The following is a 20,871-nucleotide window of genomic DNA, read 5'->3' on the forward strand; positions in this document are numbered from 1 at the left end:
ACCCCTGAATAAAAGAGAGACTGGATGCCTGCAGTAAGGGCAGACCCCTAAAAAAGGGAACCTGAATTCACTGTAATAATCCAATTAGGAACATGCAAATATACTAAAGTGAAGACAGCGTCTATATGTTCACCAAGCTAAGTAAGTATTATTACCTGTTCAGCCTTCAAGTATATTTGCTATTTTCCCACTTACTATAACAGGGTGACAACATTTCAGTTCTGCACAGTAGGATGATCACCCTTTGGATTGGGTAGCCTTAGATGAACATAAAATTCCAGAATTTTAGGTAAGGAACACAATTAAAGCATAATTCCAGCTAACACTTTTGAAAAAGTAACAGCACGAGTTAAAAGAAAAAGACTGAAGTCATATAAACAAAAGCTGCCAATTCTAAGCACTCTTGGAAGTGTTCTATGGTTTGTAGTATTCTCTGAAACAGCACTTTTAAATGTGGAAAAACATGTAAATGAACATATAATTAAAAATGTATATTGTAGTTTAATGGAAGGTATTACCTTGACAAAATAGCCTAATAGATAATTAATAACTAGTAAACTAAAACTATTAAAAATAGTAATCAATTAAGTTTTAAACAACAAAAATTAATTCAATGTGGAAATGACATCAATGAAAAACCATGACCATGACAACATGATGACATCTATCGACACTGGCTGTGAAGGAATCATTCCCAATGCTACCTAATGTTTTTCTCTGAGATATATATATATATATATATATATATATATATATGTATTTAGCATATTTCCATTCTGTCTGTTGGACATCATACTTATTTTGCTGACTCTTTTTTTCATCTGCAGCTTTACATTTGACATGTTTATCAAAGTGACGGTGAATGTCAGGGAGCATATAATCAGAGAACTTCACGGATGCCTAATAGTGACTTTCCTTACAACAAACCTGACATGTGGCAAACACAGCAAATAAAACAAAATGTAATGCTTTAACCTTGGAGTTTTAAATGGCTCAGCACAGGTATAAAAAAAAATTTGAATACACTGTGAGTTTTAGGAGATCTTGGTGCCTGTACAGGGAAGGTCATAGCAAGAACAGTAAAACAAAGGCCAATTTCAGACCAATGCTCATGTGGTATTGTGTATTTTGTAATAGGTTGTTTAATGTGATAACATTTATTAGAGTACATTCAAGCTGCCATTGTCTATCCATTTCCTATGTTTCCTAAATGTGTGGCTATGTATTAAAAAATACATGTGACCCTATTGTTTTGAGGGTTATATGCTTTGATGGGTGCTTGGATGAACATTGGGTGCACCACCAAAAGGGAAATGGGCCCAAAAATAAAGGGATTCTGCACAGAATATGATAATTGCAGTTCTAGACAAAAAAAATCATAATAAAATTTAATCTTAACCTAAGCCTAAATAGGATGACTATTCTCCACCTATGTCCTCTTCAGTACCGGTGCGGTTAAAGTAGAAGGAGCATTTCTGTCCCAAGCAATCATTAACTATTAGAAACACTTCCACGTTGTGTTTATTGACAACAGGGCCTATTGATTGTTAAAGAACACATCACGGTCAGGATGAAAGGAGTCACAGCCAGGATGGATGAGGTCACATCCAAAATGGAGGGGGGCACAGGCAGAATGGAGTGGGAGAGGGGTCACACCCAGTATGGCGGACTCAGCCAGCATGTATGGGTCACAAAATAGATGAAGGGGGTCACAGGTTGGATGAAGGGGTCACAGCCAGGATGGAGGGCCAATAGCCAGAATGAAGGGGTCACAGACAAGATGAAGGGGTGTTTAGGTGCCAAGTTCAACATTATGCACTAATAGAGGACTGGTAGAGGTGGGTATTGACATGCAAAGGTTTTCTCTATGCAGGGCTGTGACCATGAACGAACACCATATGGATTCCCTGTATTAACATCTACTGAAAGCTGTCTACTGTCTAGCCAACACAACCGGTGACACTGCTCACCAAACCTGACCGCCTGTAATTGCTAAGCTGGAGGAAAGGCCCATCAGCCCATAGAACTGGCAAAAGCTGAATCTGTGTATTATTGATGTACAGGTAGATTTGTGTAAACTGTCTGGTCTGTGTCCTTTTAAAAATCTTGTGTCCTCCTTCCCACACTAGGTCAGGGTGGGAGTGACGGAAAAGAAAGAAAGTTGTGTTGCCCCCATGGGTCATGAATAGGAAAGCAGCTGGTAATTTACAAAATATAATCTCATAATAACAAATGCAAGTTTTTTCACATTTTAATGTAACAAGAAGTTTTTGTTCAAAATGAACCAGCAACAGTACTAACTAATTAGGCAGTGCCTGGGTGTTTTTGTTGTTCTTTTACCCTTCCTGATACTTGTAGTCCCACAAATACCTCCACCTTGCTACACCATTACAACATGATTATGCCGTTTTCTTGAAGAATTTTGTTGTGCGTGAAGGCCGAAATGAGCTTTACTCAGAAATCAACATAGGTGAATGCTGCGTCTTCCACTTGTGTGCCCAACATTAGCAGCTAAAACTCAGCCAGATAATAAACTCACTCATGGCTGAAATAATATTATATTCTCTCCAGAAGTTATTTTAGGCAGAGTAAGAAAAATTTGTGGCTGGGGGATCAAAAAGTGGCTGGGGCAACACGTGCCAAATTTAGGGTTCTCAGTTGTTGTTGCCAAAGAAATCCAGTAACCCTATAATTCTGTCAGCTTTCTATCTCCCCCACCCCAATCTTTGTTCTGAGTTACTAACCCTACCTCCTTAGTATGTCCCATTTTCTGTCATCTTTGTTATAATCCCCAACTATTCAGTGCCCCTGTATTATGACCTAACTTTTCAGTAACCACCCAGAAACAGCCAAGTAAATATTGAAAAGTGCTGGGTGGTGTGCCCGGCTAAAAGAGGCTGGGGAGAACCCTGTCAAAATTACTCTGAGGTTGCTAATGTGTACTTATTATTATTACACAGTATTTATATACCACCAACATATTACACAGCGCTGTACAAAGTCATGTCACTAGCTGTCCCTCAAAGGGGCTCAGAATTTAATGTCCCTACCATGGTCATATGTCTTTAATATAGTGCAATGTCATTTTTGGGGGGTAGCCAATTCCCCTAACTGCATGTTTTTGGAATGTGGGAGATAACCAGAGTACCCAGAGGAAACTCACACAAGAACCTGAAAACTCTGTGCAGATAGTGTCCTGACTGAACCTGGAACCCAGCACTGCAAAGGCCGGAGTGCAACCTCTAAGCCATCTGCTGCCGATGTACTTCCAGGGGTTACAATGTACTTCTAGCTGATCTAAAACACAGTTTGGATGTTTTAGATCAGCTGATATACATTGGGACTTGCTTGATACATGTATGTGCAATTATAATACTGCTTACCACCGCTCTTCTTCCGCTGCACCTCTTTGCATATCTCTACACTGGCTTCCATTTCACCTTAGAATCAAATTCAAGCTCCTGTGCTTTGCCTTTAAATCACTACACTGTTCTTGTCCCACTTAGCTTCCTGACCTGGTAAAAAAGTACTCCCCCAGCCGCTCTCTCCGCTCCTCCAATGACCTACTAATGACTTCCTCTCTCATAACCTCATCACACGCACGGATACAAGACTTCTCTAGAGCTGCCCCAATTCTCTGGAATGGTCTTCCTCATCCTATTCGGCTTGCTCCTACTTTCTGCTCTTTTAAAATAGCACTCAAAACCCATTTTTTCAAACTTGCCTACCCATCTTCTTCTGTCTTTTGAAACAGTCACTACTTCCCACCACTACATATCTATCATCCTATTGTGTGTAAGATCCCCCACCTACTAGATTGTAAGCTCTTCTGGGCAGGGTCCTCTCCTCCTGTGTCACTGTCTGTATTTGTCTGTCATTTGCAACTTATTTAATGTACAGCGCTGTGTAATATGTTGGTGCCATATAAATCCTGTTTATTATTATTATTATTATTAATAATAATAATAATAATAATAATAAGATCAATAATAATAATATTAATATTAATTATACTGCATTAAAATGGAACTAAAGTTTGCATGATCAGGCAGGTCATTATTGCAAAAAGGAACAGGCGATGTTACCTGCCTGATTGCTAAAGGTTTCTGGTGTCAAAACTGAGCTGTGCATGTGCTGGATGAATTTACTCATCATGGCACTGCCAATCAAGATGCCAGTGTCCAGAAGAAGAGAAGGAAGAGGGCAGCACAACGCGCTGAATTGAAGATAGGTATGCAGACTGGAATGCAAATTTACATCTACTTTAAAATATAAAGCTTTTATTTTGAACTGACTTTGACCCAAAAAAATAATTGTTATTGAAAAGTGTAAATAATTTTGTTTTATACTTTTCATTTACTATTATTTCATTGAAAATTAACGTCCTCCGCTCTCTAGATGGCGCTATACTTCTACAGTCCTTCCATCCTACATGTGAACTTAGATGCGCTTGTGTGACTAAGAGTGCATTCAAACACTAGAGGTTAAAAAAGGCTCTAGTTTGTGTCCGCTGCTTCCTGTTACCTAGCCTGCCAATGACGTAGTAGGTTTACATGTATTACAAGGGTAAAAGATCTCCGACAAGATGGCCGCCGTGTCACCGGAAATACAATTGAAAGAACCGAGTCTGTTTCTAGTCAATATCCGGAAGTGTTTGTGCGTTTCAGCATGGCGGCGGTGGATATTAGAGGTAAGATACTCTTCTCTTTTTAACTATAATACAGACGATAATAAATTAAATCAATACATTTTTATTTGTGGACATAAGAGGAGAATGCAGCGTGTGGCTCTGTGTGCTGGTATTGAGTGCCAGTCCCAGGATTCCCCATTTATTGTCTGATGGGCAGGTTGGGATGAAATGAACGCTGGAGCAGAGTTGTGTTGTCACTGTTTTTAAAAATATAAACAAGAGGAAACTCATTTATAATACTATATGATCATTGCAGATGATGGTTATCATTTTCAGACCTGGATCCCCATAGATTTATATGCTGGATGTCTGTGCTGTGTCTTATCCTCCCCATTTCATGTCCCATGGTTCAAGTGTATGTAAGGCCAAAACAATTTATAATTTTAGTTTAAATACAATAGGAAAGGGTTCAATCTTGGCCTGTTTATTATTTGCCATCGTGGAAATTTCCCTTTCGCTTCCTGTCCAAGACATGAACAGGAAATGTGAGAAAATTCTCCAAAATATAGAATATTTTCCCTTAAAGGCCCTTGTGCTGGAAACAGGCGTTGTAATTGGATAGGACACCTATTTTTGAGATAGCGGTTTAGAGGAGTAATAAAACTTTTCAATGAGTAAACAGCAATAAATATGTCACTTTTCCCCACCAATGTAAAAAGGATTTTACCTGGAGACACCTGTAACACACAAAGATTTTATTCGATAAATTAGAGAGTCTCCTATGACATCAGTGGAGATTTTTTTCCATTTTTAATGTCACTGAATATTGGTAAGTGGAGGAAAGTCCTATTATATCTACTGTGTACCTATAATAGGTAAGTATACGCCATACATGGAAACCCTTCACCAAATTCATACGTTAGATCTCATATTGTCCTATTTAAAGAGGAACTAAACTAAAAACTGCCTATAAAAAAAAAACAAAAAAAAAAACACCTACCTTCAATCCCGCAGGGCAGTCCGATGCATCCGAAGGGTGTCATTTGCATCTGGGCCCGCGTTATTCCGGAGCCTGAGCTGCGGGCGCCACCATCTTCTCCTCTTCCTCTGTGTTTTTCTTCCTACGTCACCCAACCCAGGCATGAGATCGGGTGATGTAGGATGAAAAACAAACTTGCGATCTCCCTTTGCATGCTTGAGATCGGCAAATTTTTCTCTTTGCATGAAAAGGCTTCTTCTGCGTATGCCCAAGTGAGGCTTTGTGCTCCTATTCATTCTGGAGGGTGGTTGCACTTAAAAAACACAGAATTTTTACCTAACATAAAAGGGTTGTCTAACCTTTTATGTAAAGTGAAATTTCTGAGTTTAGATATACTTTAATGTACAGTGCCGCATAATATGTTGGCACTATATAAATGTTTGTATAATATTAATATTAATAATAATAATAATAATAGGTGAGAATGACATCCCCACCTGCAGCCTCCTGGGATACACGTCACACGTCCCACATTTTGCTCCTACCTAGAAGATATGGTGACAACTAGTAAACAGTGTGACTAGATCTTGTTCTATAAATGTACGAGATCTAGCAGCACATTACCAGGGGCCAGCAGTGTTCTCCCCAGACCCTATTAGCTGGGTGCACCACCTGGCACTTTTCAGTAACCCCCCGCCTGTTTATAGATTAGGTCACAATACAGGGGCTGCCACCCGCCTACAATTTCTTGCCACCCAGCTTGAAAAATGTTCTGGGCTGAACACTGGGCCAGGTATGAAAACTACAAAGTGATGGCTGGTGCCCAAGATGGCAACGTGGAATGTTAGTAATGCCAGCGCAGCTATGGCAGCAAGAAACATGTAGCTGTACTCCAAAAGACTCGTAAGTATGTTTTTTTTTTTTTTTATTGCCTTATGTCACTATTTTTTGCTGTGTCTGATTTGAGTTTTTCAATGTACATGAAAGATTTTTTTTTTCAGTGAACTTCAACTTTAACAAACGATAAATTCCAAAATAGACTCTTAGATTGTAAGCTCTTCTGGACAGGTTCCTCTCCTCTTGTATCACCGTCTGTCATTTGCAATTCCTATTTAATGTACAGTCCTGTGTAATATGTTGGTGTTCTATAATTAGTGTTTATTATTAATAACTATTAATTTCTGCTTTCATATTTTGCATATTGTAAAGATACAAAGACAATTCTAACATTTGTGATTTTTTTTCTTATTTGTAGATAATTTGCTGGGGATTTCCTGGGTTGACAGCTCATGGATCCCTATATTGAACAATCAGACTGTCCTCGATTATTTCTCAGAAAGAAGCAACCCTTTCTATGATAGGACGTGCAATAATGAAGTGGTTAAAATGCAGAGGCTGACACTGGACCATCTGAAGTACGTAGAGTTGTATTTTATGTGCTGGAAGTAAATGTAATGTAGGTATTTGTGTAATCCGGCATGTGTGCCTGCCAGTATTTTGGAACATACAAAGACCATTATTAAAGCGCCAAATAGTTGAACTCATGGGGCTTTATTTATAAAACAGGGAATCTGACATTCTCTCCTCTTTCAGGCACATGCGTTTCAATAGCAGTAATTTAATGTACAGCGCTGTGGAAACCCATGCAAACACAGGGGGAACCTGCAAACTCCATGCAGATAGCGTCCTGGCTGAGATTTGAACCTGCGAACCTAGCGCTGCAAAGGCTATATATGGAGGAGAGTAAACGTGCAAATGACTATTGTAACTTATTCCAAACTGGTAAACAACATAAACAGTATCTAAACTTCAAATAAGAAGCTCATTTATAATGAAAAGTAGATTTCAGTATCTGCTTGCCCCAGGTCCCCACAGTGTTTACTTTACAGTTTCCTCACAATTGTTGTGCCATTCTAAACATTTAGACTAAAGCTACGTACACACGTCAGATTTTTATCGCCCGATAAGCAGGGATTCTTACCTTGCAGCAGGGATTCTTACCTTGCAGCAGGGATTCTTACCTTGCAGCAGGGATTCTTACCTTGCAGCAGGGATTCTTACTTTGCAGCAGGGATTCCTACCTTATCAAAGCCACTTAGCTCTGCTCATGTTTTTCGGTGACTTAAAAAGCCATTCAGGCCACTGTGGTATGCTAACTCGTGTTAAGTTAAAGCAGATATAACATAAATGTCCTTCCAATGTACACACACCTAAATAGCATATGATGCTTATTTCTCCTTGCAGCACACTGCAATGCAGGGTAAGGTCAATGCATGTTTGGCTGCTACTGTATATACCTATTAGTGTGATTTTTACAAGAGGCTTACCTTTGACCCATGTTGCTTCTGTTTCTCATTTCTTTTGTATCTGTGTTTTAGTCAGATGGTTGGAGTGGAATATATCTTGTTACATGCACAAGAGCCTATTTTGTTCATCATAAGAAAACAACAGAGGCAGTCCCCTACACAGGGTGAGTACAGCATTCTGTATATTTGTTGTCTCCGTATAGCATTTACTTATTGTTCCTTCTTTAGAAGACATCATTTATGTTTTTATATGGCTGATCTGTAAAAAACAAGAAGAGAGAAAAGTGGAGGTCTTTTCACAAGGAACCCTTTGTTTAGCTGGAGAGAATGTGACATTGTGAGTTCTGATCTCACTCCCCAGGCTGTATAGCAGTATTTCTTGTTCTTTTTAAAATGGAATGGGGGGCTTAAAATAAGTTTTAGATCTCCAGGGAGCCTTGGCTATAATTACTAAATCCACAGCTCACTGTACATTAGTGTGGTGGTCAGTGGGAAGAATGTCACAATGTGATATCTATTACAGCATATTGCATTGTGTAGGTGGTAGTTTAATAGTACAAATTCAAAATTTGCACTTTATTGGTTGTGATGATGGCACCTCTAATCAAGCATTGATCAGCTATTCTTTTACGGAGGGAATGCTACAGCAGTTTTAGCAAATAAAATGATGCCTGTATAAAAAAATAATTTCATTCTGTTTGATTTCTGCAACATCAGTATAATCCATTATTTTTTTTTCACAGCTATACCTCTGGCTGATTATTACATCATTGCAGGAGTGATCTACCAGGCTCCAGATTTGGGATCAGTTATCAATTCCAGAGTTGTAAGTTTCATGAACCTTTTTTAGCCTTCAGACTTTTCATAGATACTAGATCTCAAAATAGGTACTATAAAATATTTACACTACAAACTGTTCAAAGTGGAACCTCAGATTTCCTCTAACTTTCCCTTAGGCCTCTTGGACAGAAATTGGACAAAACACTTTTTCCAATGGTACACATAGATATCCAAAAAAAATAAACTGAGGTTTAACCTTTCCCAACTGTACCCCAAAAAGGTTTTCTATACTTACTCCTGAAATTCTACACTATACCCCTGAAATAAAATCTTAAATGCTGTCAACGTTATTAAATATTTTAATTAAGCTTTCAATTGCTTCTATAAAAATACTTGTTACCTGATTTTTATTATTCTGAACAGTTTGGCGTTATAACCTTCAGTCACTGGCCCTGAACAAGTATACATTTTAGGCATCCTGACATTCTTTTCACTGTCTAATCCACTTACAAATTCCTCGCCACTGTAATGAAGCCAGAAATAGGCAGTTTGTATTTTAATAGGAGGTCAGTGATGGCACACTGAATTTCTCTGTACAAGCTTCTTTTAAATATATTGGGAAATAAATATATATGCAGCAGTTTGTCTGAAAATGTGATAAAGTTGAACTGTGTATTTAAGCGAATACTATTCTATAATATGGGGGTATACCCTCGGAATTAAAGCTTTGTTTGCTATATATTTTTATGTTTGGCTGCAAACTAACATCCCCTTTGATGTTTTAGCTAACTGCAGTTCACGGGATCCAATCTGCATTTGATGAAGCCATGTCTTACTGCCGCTACCATCCTTCTAAAGGCTACTGGTGGCATTTCAAAGACCAGGAAGAGCGAGGTATGTAAAGACCTACTGTTCCCATTCCTATTTTTTGATAAGGTTCTAATTACTTCCAGGTAGCTGGATTACAAATACCATACAGTAACAGAGCACTTTGCAGCCTTTCAGTAATACCGTGTGTGTGTGTGTGTATGTATATGTATATGTATATATATATATATATATATATATATATATATATATATGTTCAGTATTCCACAGCAGCCAGATTTTCTCTTTTTTCAGTTTTACCTTGTCAGAAAAATAATTAAATAAAGTTGGTTGACTTGTTTTAAATTGGATGTGCTCTTTGTCCTGGTAAACAAAATTGAAGCCTTATTTTATTCAGTTATCAGGATAATGCCTAATGAATGGGCTAATTAGTCTATTCTTCGTTTAAAGTAAAACATGGCTTACCCTTATTTGCTTGGGATACGGAAATATTATTCACAACTTGAGGTTGTTTTACTTTAAAGAAAAAGTGTCTGTTCATTTTCTGAAGTGGGTTTTCACTTACCTTAGCGATAGTCATGTGCAGGAAATCCTCTTTTGTTTTCATTTCTCATTCACTTAAAACAGGTGAAAGAAAAGAACTTCCACTTCTTTAGTAAGATTGGTTTTTCATTCCCATGCTAATCTATGGGAACGTAGAACCCATTTGAAGCAGGTCAGATGGGAGTATAATGTATCTTTCAATTAATTCCAAATGACATTGGTCATGCCAGTGCAAGCTCGTAGTCTGAGAATGCCAGTTCATCTCTTTATCTCAAGGAGGAGGTCTTGTGGCACAGATCCTAATGGTAACAGCTGTGTAATGTATGCATTGCCTTGATGGATTAGGTGAAAACTCACTTAGAAAGGGAATCCTTTACTTAGGATATATGTAGGCTGCTATTTATAATACCATAGGTGCTTGCCCAAAGGCTTTGATACTGTGTTTTGCTAAGCATGTTTAGGAAAAAGCAAGAAATGACAGCCCTCAAGTTTTCTCAGTACAGGCTTCCTTTAACTGTGGTTTTCCACATTTTATTGTTTTGGGATTGTTTCTGTATATTTAGACCTACAATTTTTTTACATGCATAGGTACATTTAAAAGCAGGCCTGCGTTGGGATTTACTAAGTATTTTTGCCAATGCAAATTGGCTCTGAAACAAAAAAAAATTAAAAAACAGTTGTTTATCTTACAGTCTCTTTTATTTTGTGTAAACTGGCTCTTTTATCTTAAACTTAAAAAGTCATAGTTTCAGTATTTAGAATGTACAACAGTCTGTTTCTTTAAAATAAATGATTTTCTTTTTGTATTTCCAGACAAGGCCAAACCAAAAGCTAAAAAGAAGGAGGAGGCCAGCTCCTTCTTCCAGAGACAGAGGGTGGATGCGTTGCTACTTGAACTCAGGCAAAAGTTTCCACCAAAATTTATTCAGGTAAATGTCCTGGGTGGACTAAGAAAGTAATTGTGTTGCACATGTAATATAACTCTAGCCAGATTTCCTTTACCCTCAGAAAATTATTTTAAATCTGTCCTAGATATAACTGAAATAATGTAAACAGTAAAAATCTGTTATGCCATCCTTGTGAAATTTCTAGTGATTTTTTTTGGTAAATTTTTTAATATTTAGAAAAATCAGTGGTGGATTATATAACATAAATCTGAATTCTATGATTTTTATTTATTGAAAAGGCTAAGTTTATTGCAGTGCAACATGAACTGTTTAGTATATAGACTATCTTGGTTTCAGTAAAGGACATTTGCCCTTCCCAGCGGGCCTGTGTGGTAAAATTATTTCCTCCCATCAGCTCTTGTTCCTAATGCTGCTGCCTAAAGTTGACTTTTGTATATCTTGTCTGTTGTTGGGGGTAATAGTACCATGCTTATCGTACACTATACCTTGGATTTCTACAGAGAAACAAATGCTCTATAGAAATGGTGCAGTAGGGTGGCTCCATGCGCAGATTAGTGGCACCAACTTACTAGGGACAAATATTCTAATAGCTGGGAACACTTAGGAGACCCATTGGAAGGGTGTACAAACATTCCTTAAAAAAAACGTTACAGCGTGTACTACTTTAATAGTGTATTAGCATAGTAAACTCTTTGAAGTTCTGTTATGGCTATTATTTCTGGTCATCCACTCTAGTTGTGCAGTGGTATTCTGTCACCCCTAGTCAGCCACCAGGTTGTAAGGAACCTGTTTTGAATCATGGGAAGCTTGTTATAAACATAACATTAAGTTACATTTATTTACACATTTAATTTTTGTATTTCAATATGTTTATTGAATTTTAAGTTTTACAAAACAAAAAGTTATAACAAACAAAAAAAGAAAAACAAAGTAAAATAATTCTATGAGACAGAACACAATATATATTTGCATACATTTAAAATTTTTTCACCACAACCAATGTTCAAACCCCGTCACTTGCTGCATCCAGGTAAGAAACGAAAAACACATTATAATCAGCTGAATGAATACCATACCATCCCAAAAAAAACACCAGCAAAAAACAAAGCATTAATAAACCAAGCCTGAACATTGAGTGTACAGATCACATGTGTATACATTAAATATTAAGAACAAACATAAACACTAAAAACCACAAGGAGAGGGGAGAGGAAAGGTAGAGGAAGTAGAAAAAGCACACATCATTAATGCACTATACCCAGGCTTCCTAAGCCAATAACTATGAATTATTAAACACTATCCAAGGTTCCCAAATTTCGTCGAATTTGCCCAAGGAATTCTTTAGGGTATGGGTCAGTTTATCATTAACCATAATCCAATTCAGTTTTGTGAAAATAGGATCCAAAGATATCCTGGGCAACTTCCAAGCTTTGGCCAGTGAAATTCTGCCCGCCAATAATATCAATCTAATCAATTTCAGTGTGGGTCTGGGAAGGGCCACCTCAAGCTTACTAAATAGAGCCGCTTCCACAGTACTACGAATCGAATGCTGTGAAATTTTGGAGATCAGATTAAATACCTCGTCCCAATACACCCTGGCAATCGGACATGCCCACCAAATATGCAGCATGGAGCCCCTAGCATCGCAGCCTCGAAAACATAAGAGAGAGGTCAAGGGGAACATTTTTGCTAATCTAGCTGGAGTGAGATACCATCGAAGCGCCACCTTGTAGTTAGCTTCTACCACCGCAGAGTTCAATGATACTTTTGAAAGGGAGTAAACCATATCCCGCCATTCTTCCAAATCCCAAGCGGTGCCCAGTTCGGATTCCCAATCCTGCATATACTGCAGTTTACCATTAGGAACAACTAGGGCTGCATAAATCACAGAAATTTGCCCTTTGGTGGAGGCTATGGAGGAGCACGTGCTTTCAAATGCAGAAGATTGCATAGGTCTCGGAGCCTCTTTAATTATCCTGTTGATATATGAGGTCAACTGTCTATAGCGGAAATGTTCCTTTGGAGGAATTTCAAATGCACTAGACAAATGGTCCCATGTAAACAGTGCACGAATATCTAACAAATCTTTTACCCTTCTAAAACCCTTGGAAATCCACCAGTTAAAATTTGCTGGGCATAGGCCCGGCGGAAAGTCCGGATTATGCCAGAGTGGGGTTAGAGGATTATGAGGTGAGGTTATGTTCAGGTGATTGCTAAATTTATGCCATACCTGAATGGAGTGGGACAGAGCCGAGCAGTTAACAGCTCCTCGCATACTTTTTTTACGCCACATAAGAGATTCTATGGAGCCCAAAAACACATTAAATTTTTGGACTCAGTACATAATATTCATTATACATATGTTTCTACATTTCTGGGATTCTGGAATACATCTTAAAAACAGCCCTTTATTCAGTTGGTATGTTTCAGAGTTTCCACAGCCTTTGCTGATCAGAAACAATAATGTTTTATGTAGCTAATGATTGCACAGAACCCATTGTTTTCAGTGAGGAAGACTGTATCTCATAGACTTGTATTGAGATAAGAAGATTGGAAATGCACCACCACTATGCAGTCTGCATGTTTTATAAACTAATATGTTTTTTTCTGGAAGTTGGATATGTTTTTTTTTCTCCTTTTTTGGTGTGGATTGGCAATGTTTTTTGCATTTGATGAATAACATCAGTGCAATATATCCTGGACACCATTAATTACATCTGGGTATGCATATTTCAGTTGGCCTAGGAACACATGATTTATCCTATGGGAAAAAGGCAAAAAGAAGAGGCAGGTCTTTAAGACAATATCAGACTTTCATGATATAAATAACAATGGCCTTGGTCTCTCACTTCAGCCTCTCCTATATTTCACATTTTCTTTCATATATTTCATATCTATCTGTCTAGAAAAGAGAAAATACTGAACAATCATTGCACAGGAAACTGTATTTCAGTGCACAACATAGGAAGTATTGATTATTGTTATTTTTCTTATTTTTTTTGTTTGTTTTTATATTGCAGCAAAAACCGGGTGAGAAACCACTCCCAGGTAAGTTGTTTTTCTGTGTTTAACACATAGCAGAATATCGGGCTGCCCTAAAGCCTAGTACACAGGAGCAGATCCACCAATTTGCACTCCACTGACCAATCAGATTAATATTCTGATTAGTGATCGATTGAGTGAAAATCTCAATACATATACACTTTGTATGCAAGATTTTGCCTCTACTAATCAAAATAATTGTTTATGCTATACATGTGCACTTTCATTCCATTTTTGCTAAACAGTTGAATTTCCTTTTAAATTAGCAGATAGGGAAAATTGTCTGGTTGTTATTGGTCAGAGGTAGATTTTACTTTGCATTCACTCCAGATATGATCATTTTATCAGGTGCAAAATTATTTAGAAGTAAAACAATTCTTTTCATGTGCACAAGCCCTTAAAAGATTTTTTAAACTTTGTACTATTGCCATGTAGATCAGTATTTTGTACGTTAGTCACTTACTCCAAGTTATTCTCATTTTCTTTGTTTCTAGTTGAACAAATAAAAAAAGAACAAGAACCTCCAGCTGAAGTAGTGGTAAAACAAGAAGAAAAAGAACCAGTGAAGCCTTCTCAAGGAGCAACTCCCAAAGGTCCACCAGAGAAAAGAATGAGGTTACAATAGAAGGTAACTTCAGTCCTCTCCGTGGATTTATCAAGTAAATCTTGCAGTTTGACACCTTGTGTACTTAGTGTCACAAAAGGCTGAGGTTCATTCCAGCAACAGACAACTAACACACTGCTGCCTTCACTGTTCTATGGTTGTAATGCATAATATGTGCAGGACCTTTCCTGGCAATTTGTGGCTAAAGACAGCATATAAGCACCCACATCAGTGACCTGTACTGACATCATTCTCTGGATGAGGAAATTCCTTTATGTTCTGTGAAACTGGCTGCATCATGCAGTCCTAGGTAATCTGAAATATGTAAATAGATCTGTACATGGTCAGTGTTCTCTTTGTATGAATGTTGACTCTGCTGCTGTATTTTTGGGCAGTGCCAATAAAATGTGTGTGTGTGTGTGTGTGTGTGTGTGTGTGTTTTTTAAGCAAACTATAAATCGGTAATCTACATTAGGCTAGTAATATCAAAGTTAACATATTTTGTGATATGTTCTTCTGAAAAAGCCTTAAAATGCTTTACTATACCTAAAATTAGTGCAGGCTTTACACTATTAAATTAAGTGTCCTGAATGGTTCTCTTTATATCAAAATCGCCAACTTCTTCCCTGGGGATACTTTTTCCTGCTGCCCAATTTCTCTGTTAAACTCAAGGAAATATCCAATACAATCAGGTATGGGTTACAGGAGGAAATTCAACCTTCTATCTTTTCTCCCAGAATGCTTTTTTTTAGCCCTGAGTCAAGTGAACAGTCATGTGGAGGAGTCTTCAACCTTATGTAAGCTTAATAGGCAAAGTTACATTTATTAAAGTGTCCACATCAGTTACCATCTCGTTTGCTTGACCATTGATAAGCACTACTCAGCACTATGCCTTAATCCTGTAAAAAGAATAGTGCAGTAACATTATGCTTATGTTGTCTTATGCTTATGTTATTTAGTTGTGTTTATTGGAGTAATTACATGTTTTGGAGGAATTAAAAAATGTTTGTTTAACTGCCTTTGTCTTCCTCTCCTAGTGACTACTGCTCCTACCCCACTACTATTTCCTTTCTGGTTATCACAGAGACAGAAAGTAGAGGAAAACTGATAAAAAAATGTATTCAACATTGAAAATTGATTAACCTTGAAAAAAAAAGTACTTGATTAGTGTTAAATTATAAATTTCTATGGTGCTCATTTCCGGAATCCCCTCTATATGTGCTAAATATAAGGTTACCTAATCTAGCAGAGTAATGTAACATCTCTTTGAATAAGTAAACAAAATGTTAACTTACACAGTCAGCACACTAGGCAGAAAGCAGCAAAAAGCTACATTTTTCAAGGGGTTTAGATATGAATTAGGGTATGTTCTAATACAAAAATGCTGTGGTAGGGCCCCTGAGAAAGACATGAAAACAAAACGTACACCTATTTGTTTTTTTTGTTTTTTTTAAGCGGGTGGAGCTTCACCTATCCCCCATTATTGTTGGCATTAAATGAAAACAAAAATGGCCTTTTTATTCATAAATCCATGGTGAAAAGACACTCCAGTGTAAAGTCTTCTCAAGTCTTTTGTTTACAGGAGGTGGGAGATAATATCTGCCTGGAGATGAGCTTTAAACTTAAAACATTCAATAATTTGCACATATCTAAAAAGATTTCCAAAAGATCACATATTGTGTTGCAAAGCACCATTTGAGGGAATGTTTTTTTTTTTTTTCTTTAATGTTTTTTAGTGTTATGTTATTACAATACAATATTCATGTGTTATTATTTTATAGGAATACAGTTACCAGTAGAGTTATAGTCAAGTTGCTTGATGCATACCGATGCTGCTAAATTTGCTCTGGGCATCTGGACTTCAATAATGTCTGGTCATGAAAGAATTAAGCAGAATGTTAAAATTATTTTTTGCTAGGAAGTTTATACACACAACACACAAATAGTTCAAATAGTTTTTTTATTATGTATTTTATTTAAAGCAGAACCTGACTTGTGCTGACAAACCAGCTTTGAAAAGTCACGGGTGTATACCAGTAAAGATAAACTGCTACAGCTGAATTCAAAAGACTAAGGCTAAGTATACTCGTGCAATAATTATCGTTTGAAAATGAATGATCAACGATTATTCACAATTATTTTGAATGATTGTATTGTGCACAATTCTGTACATGCTGTAACGATACAATCATTCAAAAATAATCCACCAATATTGTACACACGCTAGATACGAATGTTTGAACGATGCAGGAAGTGATATGTACAGGAGAAAGTGTATTACAGAACAATCCACGATCACTGAATGACTGTACACACAATAGATAGCGAACGATCGTCGCCCAATCAGATCCGCTGGGGCGGTCGTTCGTTTCCAGTGCGATTCCTCGTTCATCAGCGTCATTGTGCACTTTTTTTGTTAACAATTATCAAACAATCTGTCGTGGATCGTTAGTTTCCAACGACAATTATTGCACGTGTGTACGCAGCCTTAGTTATTTCTTATCGATTGATCCTCGAGACCTAGTTATTTCTTATTCAATTCTGCCAAGCTGCCTATTACATACGTTGGATAAGGTGAAGCCAGACTGCCAATCACAAACTACAATTCAAAGACACCTTAGCCCTTTCTATGGCTGCCATGTGGAACTTCTCCCTGCTCAAGGTTTTATTCATGTTTGTAGTTAATAGCCCACCATTTTTCCATTGCCCAACTATTACTTGAAAAAGTCATTCATTTTAATGGCCCAGTAGACACATAAACATTAGGAAAGCAGTTTAGTTGTAGAGCGAAAACCATGACTTGCAGCATTCATTTGTGGAATGATAAAATGCATTTACCACAACCAATAAGTTTGGACTATGAAGGCTCCCTTATATGCTTGGGTGTGAGGTTCATTTTTATGTCCTTCATCTTCTTAAAATACATTATACCTAATATTTAATAAGAAGAACATGATTAAATGATTTAACATGCGGTTAAAGTAGAAAATTATCCATGTGCATTTCAATACTTTTTGGGGGGTTTCCAAAGCTAAATAAAGGGTACATTCAAGTGTCTAAAGATCAGAGCAGTGCAGAATTCAGCATATTTCATATAGACAAGGCTGCCATGGGTATCCCAAAGCCCTCCACACATAATGTTTTTAGATAGCTCCATACATCTGGAACCAGGCTAGCAGAATTTTTTTCTGTGTGTTCTAAAACAGGAAATATGTCACATTCAGCTTGTCTTGCTCCCTTCCTTGGCATGCTTTATGTAGTTGTGAGATCTAGCCTGTCAATGCAGTCAGAAGGTGGCTTATTAAGACACAGTGGGATGGAAGTATAAATCCAGCCCTGTTTGTATAGTAGATCATCAGTAGCTCAGATCTAATACTTCAAAAATGTGTCTCCTTTTCTTCCTCAACCCCTTTAGTCCTTGCACGCTACAGCATTTCAAAAATTGTATTTGACACATATACTGTGCATATGGTATATTGAAAGCCACTGAAAGAGCCAGATAGCAACTTTCCAGAAAGTCTTCGTTTTAGATGTCCTGCACATCCCACAAGGTGATAGGACTCTTGTAGAGATGAGCAAATTTTTAGTTGCCATATAAGCATATATGCATTATCTAGGGAAGGGTCTGCTTAGTTTTAAATGTTTTTGTAGTTTGCTTTAAAGAAGTTTGAAAAGTTGTTAGTTAACATCTGTCCTTGGCATCTGTCTGACATAAGTCTGAGATCTTTCAGAAATCATTGACAGCTGCATTTGATTTGCAGTTAAACTCCTTCTTGCCGGCTTGTATTATTTCTCCTGGTCTATGTGGGTTTTGCTTATCTTTATACTTGTATAGAAATGCAAAACCTAATGAATGAATTTGCATTCCTATAGACCAGGGGTCCCCAAACCTCCGGTCCATGGCCCACTAGTGGTCCACAGCGGTCTGACAGGTGGGCCGTTGCTCTGGCCGGTGCACCCCCCAGCAGGGTCAGAAGGATCCTGCTCGGGGGGGGGGGCACAACGGTCAGATCTGCGGACCACGTCTCCCAGAGACATCGCAGGCTTAGGGCGGTGGGCAGGTTGTGTCTCTGGACAGGCTCAGACCCGCAATGGGAGAGTAGGCAGGTTCTGGCATCATGACGTCACTCTGGGGGGAAGTTTCTTCTCCTTTGAGTGACACCCTGCTCCCTGTGCACGGGTGGTCCAGGGTCCATGCATTTAGTGGTTGACGTGCAAAAATTTGGGGACCACTGCTATAGGCCTATTAACAGAGATTGTAATAATTGTAAACTTTTTTTTCAAAATTCCCAACAGCTATGTAGGTTAAAGACGTGCCTAAAAATAGATTGAATTGATATCCAGTTAGGTATGTTACAATAGTATATAGTTGTTGGTTAATATATATTAATTAATTAAGATTATTCAATACGGTTGCAAATTACAGTTTACAGTTAACCTTAATCTATTGTATATAGTGCAGTTTACCCGTACAATATAGTAGAATTAAACCTAAAAAGAAAAATGTCCCTCCTGCAATAAAATTGCCTGCCTAGTAGCAATTTTTTGTTACACTCACCTGTCATCTTCCTACTCTGTCACAGGCACTGACATCTGCAACTGGTCCTCTTCCAGGTTCTGGATCTTTGGCCACCTTGATTGACCAGGTGGGAATGATGTAATTCCTATGAATAGGGAGTTTATTCATACCATATATACATATGCACAACTCAGTGAACATTAAAGAAAGGATATTCCATGTGTCCTCTGCAATAAACCATTCTGTTTTATTTTTTTTGTTTTAGTTTCACTTTAGATGGGAACTAATGTAATGTTATTTATTGCTATGCAATATGGCCATTTTACACAAAAAGATAAAAAAATTCACATGTTATTTTATACAAAGAGAGTCTGGAAAAAATCAGTTACCACCAACACTAACTGGACTAATGTCGGGGGTTTTACTACTGGGGTCAGGAGACTATTGTCTGTACAGGTCATTAGTGGTATTCTGGTAAGACAAGTTCTATTCACACAAAAGAATGCAGACAGCACAAAGCTAAAATATTGCAGACAATTCTGCTTTTTTCTCATGCAGCAGTTCATTATGATTCACATTTATTCTGTCAGTCCACATTCTGTTTGTATAGTGCCCTTTTCTGTGCTCAGAAATAAACTGACATTGTACCAAGTGTTCACTGGCACCTGATCAATAATTAATAAATACAATAAAAGTATCACATTCAATAAAATAGATCTCCTACAACCGATGAAATAAAACATTTCCCCTAATATTGGATTTTAACAAAACAATCCATATTAGAAGAATACATCTTATAATCATTAAAAAAGGTTGATTTTTATTCATGTCTGATTTATAAGGAGCCCTATTTAATGTTAATGTAAGGGAAATGTACACAAGAAAGCTCTTAGCTCAGAGGCACCGAGGTTATCCAATATGCTCATCAATGTTGGGTAAGCTAATAACCCAAGACTTTCCCCCAGACGGATATTCAGGATTTTTTAGGTGCCTACTAATGAATGATCTAAAGAATATAATAAATTGATAAAAACATGTATTTAATTTTTTTTGTGTGATACTTTAAAACAGCAGTTGCCAACCAGTGCTCCGCAAGAAAGTTTTGTTGGTCCGCGGCTCTGGCCGGTGTATCCCTGAGCAGGGTCAGATGAAGGACCCCCTGGCGGGGCGCGGCTGCTAGGGGTGTGGCAGCCAGAGCTGCGGACCATGTACCCCGTACAAATCTCAGGCACAGATCTGCGACGGGAGAGTGGGCCGAGTTACGTCATGATGATGTCGCTACAGGGGAGTTTTCTCCCCCTTTGATTAACACCCAGCTCCCCGCGCATGCGCGGTCAGGAGCCGTTAATTTTAGTGGTCTGTGAGACTGAAAAGGTTGGCGACCACAGCTTTGACGCGTTTTACCCTTAGCCTTCCTCAGAAGGACACAGTGTATCAAATCGCACCAATTTTATTTCCTCTAATATTCAAACTTTGTAAATTCAGGTTTCCTCCAGGACCAAATAAGTGTGTTTACTCCAGCAAAAGAAGTTATATGTCATAAATAATGTGTATATGACAAATGTAATTAAAACAACTCTTTGTAGCAATTGTACATGCTGTGACCCAACACTTATATACTATATTAAATAGTTTTAACACCACTCTCATATGGTTTTTACCGTGGTGTAAGAGGTGAGAGGTTTTTGGCTTCATTTAGGCCCAAAGGACACAGAATGTGTCCACCATCAGC

General features: G+C 37.8%; 1 protein-coding gene across 2 annotated transcripts; it reads left to right on the forward strand.

The window, feature by feature from the left end:
- Window positions 1–4,607: 4,607 nt before the first annotated feature.
- On the forward strand, window positions 4,608–19,389 carry MED6 (mediator complex subunit 6). Of its 2 annotated transcripts, XM_072427754.1 has the most exons (9): window positions 4,608–4,690; window positions 6,865–7,024; window positions 7,988–8,079; window positions 8,659–8,741; window positions 9,481–9,589; window positions 10,880–10,995; window positions 13,995–14,022; window positions 14,511–14,644; window positions 19,204–19,389. In XM_072427754.1, the coding sequence occupies exons 1-8, from the start codon at window positions 4,669–4,671 to the stop codon at window positions 14,639–14,641; spliced, it is 741 nt and encodes a 246-aa protein (XP_072283855.1). In that variant the 5' UTR covers window positions 4,608–4,668; the 3' UTR covers window positions 14,642–14,644; window positions 19,204–19,389. The 2 variants fall into 2 exon arrangements, with proteins under 2 accessions (XP_072283855.1, XP_072283854.1); XM_072427753.1 differs by lacking the exon at window positions 19,204–19,389 and having other exon boundaries at window positions 14,511–15,634.
- The last annotated feature ends 1,482 nt before the right edge of the window (window positions 19,390–20,871 follow it).

This window comes from Pyxicephalus adspersus, chromosome 12 (genome assembly GCF_032062135.1).
Source record: "Pyxicephalus adspersus chromosome 12, UCB_Pads_2.0, whole genome shotgun sequence".
Taxonomy (NCBI): Eukaryota; Metazoa; Chordata; class Amphibia; order Anura; family Pyxicephalidae; genus Pyxicephalus; species Pyxicephalus adspersus.